The following is a 13,215-nucleotide window of genomic DNA, read 5'->3' as shown; positions in this document are numbered from 1 at the left end:
ACCCCGGATGACGGTATTAATCCTGATTAATACATTTTTTGAGTACTACTTCAAATCACTGTACACACCAGTACCAGGCCCGAATGTAAAGAAATTCGTTCACTTATTCTACGCTCATCGCAAAATATTCTGCGCCTTTGTCAAGCGACAAAAAGGGAAGCCAACATTGTAAATGTTTTACTTTGCAGAGGATGAGTGCATAAAACTGGAGAGAGGCGACGGCGGCGGTGGTGGCGTTGGCGGTGGCATCGACGGCAACACTATCGAAGGTGTAAATGTCGATGGCGATGCTGCAGGCATCATGGAGAAGAAGATGTGCTCTCCCAACCGGTTGCGCAAACGTACCGGATCTAGCACCGAGATGGCGGTCGATCAGCTGCAGGCCAGCGAAAAACTGATTGCCGAGCTGAACGAAACATGGGAGGAAAAACTGAAGCGCACCGAACAGATTCGCGTTCAGCGGGAGGCCGTTTTTGCGGAAATGGGGGTCGCCGTTAAGGAGGATGGCATCACCGTGGGCGTTTTTTCGCCGAAGAAATCTCCACACTTGGTGAATTTGAACGAAGATCCGACACTTTCGGAGTGTTTGTTGTACTACATTAAAGACGGTAAAGAAAATCGATATATTTTTCTCCATTAAACTCATTGCTAATCTTGCTCCATTAGGTCTGACACGTTTGGGTACGTCAGAAGCAAATGTGCCGCAGGACATACAGCTGTCTGGCTCTCATATTCTGAAAGAGCATTGCGTCTTTGAAAATAAGGATGGCGTTGTCACATTAGTTCCCCATAAAGATGCTCTGGTATATCTCAACGGTAGAAAACTAATCGAACCGGAAGTGCTGCAGACCGGATCGCGTGTTATACTTGGACGGAATCATGTCTTTCGGTTCACCCATCCGGAGCAGGCTCGCGAAAAGCGCGAAAAGTGCAAAGATAAGGATATCTGCGAGACACCCGGTACTAATGGTGAAGTGGCTGATTGGAACTTTGCACAATGTGAGCTGTTGGAAAAGCAGGGTATTGATTTGAAGGTCGAAATGGAGAAGCGTTTGTGTGCACTAGAAGAACAATACAAACGTGAAAAACGTGCTGCTGATCAAGAGTTCGAAGAGCAGCGTAAGGTAAAAGAGTAATGTTGTTTGAGTATAACGCAAGTGCTAATTTTGAACATTCCATCGGTCTAGACATATGAGGCTCGTATAGACGCTCTTCAGAAGCAAGTTGAGGAACAATCAATGACTATGTCGATGTATAGTAGCTACAGCCCAGAAGATTTTCACCAGGAGGAAGATATTTTTGGTATGTTTATTTTTCTTCTTCGCCGTACAGGCTATTTACAGTTTCCGATACATCCACAGTCAATCCGCTATTCGAGTCTTGTTGGACAGCTCGTGAAGCTGGCTTAGCGGCTTGGGCTTTCCGTAAGTGGCGTTTCCATCAATTCACATCACTTCGAGATGACTTGTGGGGCAACGCTATTTTCCTTAAAGAAGCCAATGCCATATCTGTGGAACTAAAGAAAAAGGTAATGGTATATTGCTAGTGTTAATCTGAAATGTTTTACATTTGTTTCCTTTTCTCCAAAAACAAGGTTCAATTCCAATTCACATTATTAACTGACACACTATACTCACCGCTTCCTCCGGAACTTACACCATCCCCATTGATTGGAGGAGCTCTCACTAATGGCCAAGAGGATGAGTTTGGCCAGGCACCTGTTCCCCGTACGATCGTTGCGGTTGAAGTTACGGACACTAAAAACGGAGCAACGCACCATTGGAGTTTGGAAAAATTACGGTAGGGAAAAGCAGGAATATATCTCTGTCTTTTAATTGTTTTGCCTGGTTGAAGCAAACATATTCTTCTAAGCAATCACACAACACAACCTCCTAGTGCGCCAGTTGTACTTTCGAACGTTTTGACTGGCATGCAAAAATCCTCAAAGGCAAAACTCAGCAACTAATCAAGCTCACTTTTCTACACTTCCGCTCGGCTTCTTTCGTCTCAACAATATTTCAGTTTTCCTTTTTTGTTAATTTATCATATCTTCTTCAGTGTCATCAGACGAGAGCAAATGATTGATTTTCTTTTCTAATTTTTCTTTCCACTCATCTGAATCACTGTCACTCTCAACTACTAACCTGTAACCATATTCCAACATGAACACACATGCAACTTTGACAAACATATCCTTGACTGGCTTCGCGCTCGTTAGCTACCGTCTTGAGCTGATGCGTCAGATTTATAACTCTGCGGAATCGTCACCAGAGGTAATGCGCTATATGATTGATGTTCCGAGACTTGACACTGGACAGCATGCCGACTTTGTGGCGAATGGCAGCAGTGAAACCATACTGGAATCTACTAGCACATGCTCGGCAGATTGCCTCAACTCACCACCTCAGTCTGCGGATGCCGGGTTCAGCGTGGGTCGAACCTGCGGTCGACTCACATTGGCCAATTTAATGCCTTCTAGGTGTGACATTCGATGTCAAGTATAAGCTCTACGCTCTACTGTACATCGTTGTGGACAGCATACCATACCATGCGGGGGGGTTTTCAAGCGGTTTCATTAGTGATGTCGGTTTGAAAACTTTCCTTAGCTGACATGTGTGGGAAAACAATTGAAATGACATGATTAATGATAAGGCGAATTCTTCTCTGCAAGCACGCATTAATGCACTTGTTGCAGCTTTCAAATGTATCTACTCGCAAGCTTTGCGCTCGGCTAGCATAATCGCATATCGATGTATTTAATTTTCCCATTCATTAGTCGATTGAGTTTCATTTGTTCATCTTTTTGTTTTCAACTCCGTCTGATATAAGGTTAACGTTTAATTTTATGAAATTGCTGTAATGTAATTCCACGTTTATTGAATTTCTTTCAAAAGATGAATGTCTATAGAAATAGTATCGGTTTTTAGAAATTTATTACTGATTTAAGACTTTATCAGGTTCCATGAATCAATAAACAGTAAATCCTGATTGCAGAAGTCGTTTTAATCATCTGTATTTTTTCGGTATCAATGAATTGAAAAACACGTTATGAAATATACGCGTATACACCCACCTCATCAACACCGTAGTATCTTTGAGGAAACTGTCGATTTTTGGACGCATTTTGAGCTGTATTCATTGTTTCTACAGAGAGAAGGAAGCTTCAAAAGTTGGTCCACGTGCTTACAACTCTTTTTTGGATAACCATTTCCCATAACCATTGTATGCCAATTGTTCTTGTTGCCAAGACTGTGTCGAGAGTTCGTTCATAATCGTACAAGTAGTTGCTGATAAAGCGACATGAGCAATTCCACAGATAAACGGGCAACCAATTTAATCGATCATTTTTTATTTGGCTATAACTTTGCACGGGCGTTTCTATGGGCAAAAATGCCATTTTGTGGAATGTTTACGGTCCATACAAAATTTTCAGAATTTATATGGGCACTTGTTTCTCAGTTGATCTTGAGGTACGATGCTGGCCTAACAAACCAGTTGTCGTAGGTTCGAGTCTCGGTTCGAGAGAGACTGTTAGTGTCAGTAGGATCGTAGCGCTAGCCCCGCAATAGTCCTGTACACTCAACAGTTGGCTGCGGAGTCTGTGTATAATAAACAGAAGGTCAAGTTCCGAATCGGAAAGTAGTACCCCAAGGATGAGTAGTCGTCCACGGAGGGGGAGGGTGGGGTCAAAATCGTTAAAAATCTGTCCACGTGGAATGTGGATGACCCCTAAATACATAGATGAAGTGGGAGATAGATGATTTTCGCGTGCGTCTTTTGCATAAGATAGCGGAGTTTGACAACTTGGGCGTCATTCACAGATTACGTAGAGACTTTTTTTGAAGTTTTCGTAAGATTTTGCATCACACCCCCCAAAAATCTTACGTGAGATTTTCTTAAAGAAAATTTAGAAAAATTTGTTTCTGAAGAAGCAACTTTTTGACAGGAAATATATTTATCGATTGCGTCACTTACCACGGTGACGCAACCCTTCATTGCCGTCGCAGCCGTGGAGATGCAGAGGTAAACTCGGTCTTTTACAACAACGATTGCTAGAACTCCTTCCTTACAATCTCCTTCCTCGCCCCAACGACCGTAAAGACGTGGCCGGCGCCGTTATCGATCTATACAAAGCGAAAGCTACTGAATTGTTGTACATTGAAGATGGTGAACTAATTTTAAGTTGCCGTGTATGTGGTTCTTTGTGCAACTATAGCTCAGATCGATCACGGAGGAGTAACTTCGAGATGTGCCGTCGTCAAGTTCAAGCTTAAGCTCAATGGTAAAAATAGGAAGGCGAAAAGATAATTATTATTAAAATGTTTTGTCAATATCGTTGATTTTTGGCAGCGTTTACGTTTAATTTAACAACGAACTAGAGTGCAATCCGAATAATCAGTCTTAATAATAACAACGATTATTTACATGCAAGTTACAGACGTCGTATCTTTATTCACAAACGCAAGCTTGACGTAGAACTACGCAAACTGTCAATTTAGGCGACATTAGGCGGGGAGGTGACGTATTCTTGAACGTTACGATTTGTTACATAGAGAAGGGGGGGGGGATGTAAGATCAGTGTTTCGTAACAAAAAATCTCTGGAGAGAATCTCCAAAAACGAGCATTTTATTAGGCAATTTCTTCTACTGCGTTACGTAATTTTTGTGAGGGGGTAGGTGTTACGTTTCGTTAGATATGGGAAAGGGGTGGGGATCTGAAAATTGAGATTTTTGCGTTATGTAATTTATGGATGTCGCCTTATCAAACTTTTTATTTATACATTTGATGGTCCTGATTACTGCGATATTCACAATGCGATCAAATGGTATATGTATACAAAATCTGATAATCTAATTTCAATCAAAAGGTAATGTGTTCTACTGAAAATACTGGTTCAGTTTTAGAAAGTTCTTTGCATTTCATTCAACAGCGTAATAAACTGTTGTGTGATTGATAGTATTGCACTCTTGCTGTCTGCTTCCACTCGACACGAGCTCAATTTGATTGTTCTACTTCCAACCCGCAAACCTAGAAGTAACAAGATACAACGTGTTGTTTTATAGCGTGGTTGAAAATTTTACCGGCTTGTGTCCCTTGATTGCAAACACAAATTGAGTTACATTTTTCGTAAATTCTTATTATATGAAAAAATTTCGGCACCTGAACGACCATGTTTGGTCGAAAAACTTTTTTCCTGAAGAGTGCCCACTTTGGTTTTATCTTCGAAAAAAATCTGAGATGATCAATATTTGCTAATACCACTTCCAAAAAAATTTGCTAATACCACTACCAAAAAAAATCAGCGTAGTATCTCACAATTTTTTTTTTTTTATGTTTTCAAATGCAAATTTATGCAATTTCCCAAAAACCATCCCTTGACTATTTTTCCAACTCTTGGTATTACCGAATGGTTATGGTCTCAGAAGCAAAAAAGGTGAGAAAAGCGCCATTTACATCAGTTCAGTAGTAGCAAGGTAATGAGCCGTTACGCCACCAACTCTAAATCCCATTGAACAAAAAAAAAAACAACTTGAATCTTTCAGGAAAGTTTCAAAATTATGTGAAAAATACTTGTGTGTGTTTTTTTAATTTTTCAGTGTCCCAGAACATCATTTTTCAACATATATTTTTCATAGTTTCTATTGAAAAAATATTATTTTCACAAAAAAAAATCAACTAAAACTTAGGATGCACCAGATACGAAAATTTCATCAAATTTGATGCAATATTTCTAAAGATGTACCTATTTAAAAAAATATTGCCCTAAATTTCAAATGTCAATAACAATGAAAACTGGAGAATCAATTTCTCAGATGATACTCTTGAAGTATACACATCGTAATTTTTAGTGATCCGTTACTCTAATTTTGACCCACCTGCTATTCCTCATTTTTTTTCAATTTTGAGGAAACATCACAGTTACGTAACAATTTATTAAAAAGGTATCAAGAAATGCATCTAAAATGCAAGGTTATTTTCACACTAAAATTATGCGATGAGAACAGGGCTACAACTGAAATCTTGTGTTAAAATGAAAACGACATCAATGCGGTCTTATTTCTATAACCAACCCAAGCAGCACTTGAAACATCTTCTTGAAAAAAGCAATAAACAAGCACTGCAGTTACTGTGAAACATACTAGACTGCATGAAAGAGGAAAAGGTCACATGTATGTCGCGAAACGACTTTTCAACTCCCCAAGATACAGTATTATTACATAGTGGTTAGGGGCCATCCACATACCACGTGGACAGATTTTTAACGATTTTGACCCCCCCCTCTCCCTCCGTGGACAACGGCCCATATTAATTCTAAAAAAAATGTATGGACCGTGGACATTAGCCACCCCCCCCCCCCAAAGCTGTCCACGTGGTATGTGGATGGGCTCTTAGTGTAATTCCGAGGTCGAACAGTAACTTGCATGAATCATCCTTTGTTACAATCATGTTTACATGCAAGTGATATGCAGAATAACAAAAAACTTGTCACATTGCCACTAGTCGACGACTTGTGTGTAATTAACATATTTTGAAAGGTTACATTGCAGATTTGATTCGAAGTTTGCTTGCTTAGCTGACTAAAAATATGGACAGCTCTACTTATCCGCAACAGATTCGTCTTTTTCTACCAAACGAATCATGTGTTGGATGGCCAGTAAACAATTTTTCCACCTCCCAGTTCGCCTGCATCACCGCACCGTCATAGCTGGCATGGTTTTTTTAGTTATCACTTGTGTTGTGCAGACAAAACGGCATCGCCACATAGTTTCCTAACTCTTTGCGATGAAAACACAACACATGGAAACTAAGGGCAAGACGGCTAATTTTTATACGAATCGATCGATATTTTAACAAATTAATAATGTTAGTTAAATTATGACAATTTCGAGCGTTTACATATTCAAGAAATGATCGAAATTATTCTTCCCTCATAAGAGCAGCAAACTGATGTAGTTTTCGCCGTGTCGAATTTAGGCTATTGCGGCTTTAGATCTTTTAAAAGTTATAATTTTCAATGCTATTAGAATGGTTTAATTGGTATTATTTAATGGAGAGTATTAGTGAATGTCGAATATTATGAATATGGTTGGATAAAAACTGTGGGTCTTGCCCGTGTTTTCCCTATGCGACCGCTTCGTTACATTATAACAAGATGCATGGGCAGAATAAGTTACTTCGTGACGCGATTTGTCCATCTATTGTCACAGGATAATATACTTGGCAACATTTGAGATGCCGTTGTTTCAGTGAAACAAATTCGGACGATAAACAAGTGACAAAGACACATGCTAAAGTTTAAAAGTAGTTACGGTAGATAATTGTGACCGAATTGTGATTTCCGACTATAATGTCAAATTTATTCTACTACCAACTGAAAGTTTCTGTACACCTTATCTTAAAATGTCATGTTTATTTTAAATAAGAAGACCATTGCAAATATTTAAAAAAAAATTAATCCTATTGCAACAATAATCATAATATGAAAAGGAAAGATCTAAAAGTAACGCGCAAAAAAACGCGTAATTCGAAAATCCGCGCAAAAAAGCATTATTTCAAAAACCCGCGAAAAAAATCGAGCTGATTCGAAAACTCGCGTAAAAAACCGCGATAATCAAAAATCCGCGCAAGGAAAACTAGTATAAAACCCGCGTAAGAAAAACTAGTATAAAAATACGCGTTAAACACCTGAAAAACCTCAGAGCTTTCTCTCTTCACGTTTCAATTACACTGACTCGTTACTAGCGCTACTCTTATATCTTTTGGTTTTCCTTCAATAAATATGTGAGTTTGGCTTAACGAAAGATATAGCCACTCTATTGACTGGCAGTGTAAATTCGACTGAGACAATAAAAATGGCGATTATTTTGAGCAAATGAAAAAAAAAATTCTGCTTCATATAGAAATACCCTGCAACAAAGTTTTCCGACAATAAAAGAGGGTTATCTATTAATTCTGCTGTTAATTACACTACTTTTAGATATATGATTTGTTCCTGCATTGAATAATATTTTAAACGACTATGTAGAATGGTGAATAAAAGTAATTGAGTTATTAAATGCCCTAACATTTTCGGGAAGCGTGCTTTTTACGTAAGCAAAATCATCAGTTTCACCATGGATTTTAATTTGCATGTCAAAATTATGTATAAGCACAAAGAACCACTCACATTTATATGACATGGATATGCTGGTTATATTTTGAAATATGTCGCGGGTAAAAGCCAGACAAATTTGCCTGGGAAATTTGTTGATTTGAAACTTTAATTTCACCAAGAAAAGTTTCATGATATGCATCTGTTTCACTGCGATCGATATGCTACAAATCATGTTACCTGATGGTTGAACAGAAACATCATTAGTAACAACTGGACTGGTTGCATATAGACTTCAAATTTGCGCTTTTCAGGTTACATAGTAGTAATGATGTTTGTTGCAGAGGCCGCACATGATTTTTCTAATTTGTCGCATAATGATTACTGACACTTAGATGTAATATAATATGTTGCTTGGGAATTATGTCTGGATAAAAAAGATGGTATAGACAAATACAATGATGTGTCAATTATTCCATGCTCAAAAAATATTTTCGCGTGATATATTTAGAACGTCATATATTTGAAACATGTTTATTTAAATAAAGAAAAAAAAAAGGTTTCTTCTATATAAACGACTAGCAGTAGCATGGGTTTATTCTCAGGCTCCCCACCACGTGCCCTTTCTCCAATCTGAATTCTACAGTACACCTGTTGACTTTTCTTCTAACCAAAACGATTAACGGCAATGCAAAATTATACAGCCCGTTTTGATGTTGACTTAACGGTGAGTGCCTTGTCGCTTCTGTAACATACAGGTTCACTAGAATGTTTTTTTTTATAGGTGAGAGTGGTATTGAATATTCGGTATAGTTGTGTGTACTTACTATTTATTATTTGGAGTGAAATATGTTGGCGTTGTCAACGCGGCCCCCCAAAAAAAGGTCAGATACGGGTTTTGCAATACGAGGCTTCGTTTTGTAGTCTCATATCGTCTTCCAAGTCTAATTTGTTTCACGTCTTAGTTCTAATACACAGAAAAGTTAAAAATCTGCTTTCTCAGTGATATCTGGAAACAAATTTCAATTACCCGTCAAATTTACCAAAAGCTTCGCGGCCCTCCTAGATAGACCTCGCGGACCCCTTACCGGCCCCCTTATCTTACCCCCGGTTGGGAACCACTGATATAAAGGGTGATTTTTTGCTATTTGGTTTTTCGTGTATGCAGATTTGACAGCTTACGAGAGAATTCTGACAGCTGTCAGAGTCTAATGTACTCAGTTTGGGTTGCCATTTCACCATGAACAGAAATACGCCTGAACCACGCTTACAAATAATTCAATTTTATTACCAAAATTCGTCCTCTGTGAAAATTGTTTTTCGCGCATTACGACCATTTTATAGTCGTCATAATCGACCTACTGAGCAAGCTATTCAAGCTATTGTGACGAAATTTCAAACCAGTTTTACTCTGTTGGACATAAACCCACCAACACGTATACATAGAGTGCGTACAGAAGAAAATATTGCTGCCGTATCAGCCAGTGTAGTGGAAGATCGTGAAATGTCAATTCGACGCCGTTCGCAGCAATTGGGCTTGTGTTATTCGACTACATGGAAGATTTTACGAAAGGATCTTGGTGTAAAGCCTTACAAAATACAGCTCGTACAAGAATTGAAGCCGAACGACTTGCCGCAGCGTCGAATTTTTGGTGAATGGGCCTTAGAACTTGCTGAAAATCCACTTTTTTACCGAAAAATTGTGTTCAGTGACGAAGCTCATTTCTGGTTAAATGGGTATGTTAATGTTTTTTTTTTTTCATTGTTCGCTGCCTATAGCCTCTGCCGTTGCTGCTGGACGATACCAGCGTATTTGTTTGCAGCGGCGTCTGCTTGTTTGTATCGGGATAATGGATTGTGCGAAATGTGGCAATACCATTCGCATTAGCGATGATCCTGTTATTTGCGTTGGTAAATGCAAGTCTCAATTCCATAGAGTTTGCACACCACTGACAAAAATAGCAGCGAAAGTCGTAAATGATAATGATAATATAATGTTTGAATGTGTATCATGTCTATCAGCCCAAGATGACGGCGGAAACATTGATGCTTTGAGTGGTGAGCTGACCAAGATTATGGGTGTATTGTCATCTATGTCTCAGTCGCTTACCGATAACCAAAGCAAAATCGAATCAAAGATAAACACGGCAATTTCAAGTGGTATCGAGATGATTTTGAAATCGGTCAGTGACTCTCTGCGTGAGAGTATGGTATGCATTGAAACCAGTGTTGCCAGTAAGCTGAATGATTTCAAAAAATATCTTGAAATTAAAGATCGGGAAAATAATGCAGCCTCAATGAACAGAAAGAGAGCACGTAATGAGAGAACGGTTCACTCTGAATCGGACTCAAATCCCAGTAAGAAAATGTTTTTAGCATGAACTGGTTGTGGACGATTCGAGACGCGATGACGAGGTTTTTTGTTGCAATAAACAAACCTACGCGAACGTTTTAGCGGGGTCAACTAGGGCCGTTTTTAAGAAAAATCAAAGAAAAGAGAACCGAATGTTGAGGTTGTGAAAAAAGATATAGAGAGCAATCTAGGTGAAAAGTATAGTGCTGTTATTCCCACAATTCCGAAACCAAAGTTGAAAATTGTGGGAATGAGTGATCGGTATTCCTCTGAAGACTTCATTGACCTGTTGAAAAGTCAAAATGACATCAACGTCAATGACGTAAAAGTTATTGCGGAGTACGAAAATACTCGCTTCAAATATAATAAATATAATGTAATTGTTGAAGTTGACAAGGATACTTATAACGCCTTGATGAGTGCTGGAAAAGTAAGCATTGGGTGGGATAAGTGTCCTGTACAAGAGGCCATTAATGTTTTGCGTTGTTTTAAATGTGGAGAATTTGGCCATAAAAGCACGGAGTGTGTTAATCCTGAAACATGTTCCAAATGTAGCGGGCAACACAAGACATCTGATTGCTCTTCAACTGAATTTAACTGCGTGAATTGTTTAAAGTCAAATAAAGAATTGACAGCGGGGGGCCTAGTGTGGTTGGTAACGTCTCCGCCAACCACGCTTGACGCCTGGGTTCGAATCCCACCGCCGACATAGGTGTCGATGGTTGTGAGGTGGCGTGATCCACTCACAACCAACCCAACTGGTCTAGATTCAATCCTAGCCGACACCGGGAGATTTTCTGAGGCGAAAAATCTCTGGGATCACGCCTTCCATCGCATGAGGAAGTAAAGCCGTTGGCGCCGGTCCGTTAATAAACGGGTCGTGAGTTAGGGACCTGGGTGTGGAGTCCGCCTCCCTGGGCGTCGGTAATTGGCCACAACAGTGGCGGAAATAGACCGACGGAAAATAAGCGAGAATAAAAAAAAAAAAAAATAAAGAATTGAAAATGAATTTGGACGTTAAACATCCAGCTTCTAGTTCACAGTGTCCGGTTTATCGGAGACTGTTCGAAAAAAGAAAAAGCAACATGTTTTTTAGTAAATAGCAGCTAAAAGAATCGCAATGTGAGAGGAAGTTAGAAATATTATATCCGAATATTGCTGGTTTATCTACAAATTATGTTGCTTTGCGGCATCTTGTGGAAACAAAACGTCCAATGTTAGTATTTATAACCGAAACTCATATAGTAGATGCTGATGCATTTGATCAGTATAGTTTTCCGGGATACAAAGTTGCTTTTTGCCTTTCGCATTCCAGACATACTGGTGGGGTTGCTATTTACGCCAAGGAATCAGTAACATTCAACATTCTATCAAACGAATCTGTTGAAAACAATTGGTTCCTTGGAATTTCAGTTGAAGGAGGCATGACGATTGGAAACTTCGGACTTTTATATCACTCCCCTAGTTCAAGTAACCAGTGTTTTTTAGAAATATTAGATAACTGGTGGGATTACTTCGTTGATTTAAACAAATTAAATGTCATTGCTGGTGATTTCAATATTGATTGGTTAAATGATCCAAATTCGAATCAATTGAAGCAGTTAGCTAACTTTTACAATTTAACACAAACGGTTTCAGAATTTACGAGAATTACCAGACATTCGCGTACATTAATTGATCACGTGTTTGCCAATTTTGACAACGTTCATTCTGTTACAGAGGCCGATTGTAAAATTTCAGACCATGAGACAATTTGTATTTTGATAAAGAATGATCGAAACCGTGATGAAAAGGTAAAAATTAAGTGCTGGAATAAATATTCAAAGCAGGCATTGTCTCAGCTTGTTTTGAGAAGCTTGGATTTTCTCCCAATAACTGGTGATTTGAATAATAAAGCAGCTGTTCTCACCAATACGCTGAAAGAGTGTACCAGTAGTCTAGTTTTTGAAAAGTACATTGAATCGGATAAATCGAACAGCTGGTACTCTTTGGATCTTTTACGTTTAAAACGTAAAAGAGATAAAAAGTACAAACAATTTTGTCGAAGTAACGATAACAATGATTAGAATAGGTACACTGTCGCGCGTAATTTATATTCACGCGCCTTGAAAAAGGCCCGTTGTGAATATATACAGAGGAAGATCGATCAACATCAAAATAACAGCAAAGAGTTATGGAAAATATTAAAAACATTAATGAAAAATAAAGATCGTTTTCCGCAATCCATAACATTTGACGGTTTGAGAGAACAATCAGCGCGAGTAATAGCAGAGAAATTCAACAATTATTTCGTTGATAGTGTTCAATCGATCAATCAAAGCATTGATTTGGTCAATGAGCCGGACGAGATAATACAGCCGATCAATAATAACTGTAGCTTTGATGGTTTTCATCCTATTACTTTTGCAGAGTTGAAAGATATTTGTTTTTCTTTGGAAAGATCGGCTGGTATCGACAATGTCAACGCAAAAGTAATACAAGATTGCTTTTATGTTATTGGACACGACCTGCTGGACCTTGTTAATGAATCAATACAAACGGGGCACGTGCCTGAAGTTTGGAAGGAATCTCTTGTGGTTCCTATCCCCAAGATTACTGGGACGAATAAAGCCGAAGAGTTCCGTCCCATTAACATGTTGCACACATTAGAGGAAATATTAGAACTTGTTGTAAAAGGCCAGCTGATGAACTATTTAAATAGTAATAACTTGCTAATCCCAGAGCAATCAGGTTATCGAGAGGGTCACTCTTGTGAGTCTGCTTTGAATC

At 38.8% G+C, this 13,215-nt stretch overlaps 1 protein-coding gene across 7 annotated transcripts in view; it reads left to right on the top strand.

The window, feature by feature from the left end:
* The window catches only part of LOC129725981 (kinesin-like protein unc-104), a 102,241-nt gene that overhangs the window by 72,507 nt on the left and 16,519 nt on the right, over nucleotides 1-13,215 (top strand). For 5 of the 7 annotated variants that reach the window (XM_055682480.1, XM_055682481.1, XM_055682483.1 and 2 more), the window contains 6 exons: nucleotides 189-608; nucleotides 667-1,124; nucleotides 1,188-1,302; nucleotides 1,362-1,528; nucleotides 1,595-1,800; nucleotides 2,219-2,479. In XM_055682480.1, coding sequence (XP_055538455.1) covers nucleotides 189-608; nucleotides 667-1,124; nucleotides 1,188-1,302; nucleotides 1,362-1,528; nucleotides 1,595-1,800; nucleotides 2,219-2,479 — 1,627 coding nt within the window. The remainder of the gene's footprint in view (nucleotides 1-188; nucleotides 609-666; nucleotides 1,125-1,187; nucleotides 1,303-1,361; nucleotides 1,529-1,594; nucleotides 1,801-2,218; nucleotides 2,480-13,215) is intronic. The other 2 variants (XM_055682485.1, XM_055682484.1) reach the window with 1 other exon arrangement.

This window comes from Wyeomyia smithii, chromosome 2 (assembly GCF_029784165.1).
Source record: "Wyeomyia smithii strain HCP4-BCI-WySm-NY-G18 chromosome 2, ASM2978416v1, whole genome shotgun sequence".
Taxonomy (NCBI): domain Eukaryota; kingdom Metazoa; phylum Arthropoda; class Insecta; order Diptera; family Culicidae; genus Wyeomyia; species Wyeomyia smithii.
Note: the sequence above shows the minus strand (reverse complement) of the source record. Positions and strands in the feature narration are given on the sequence as shown.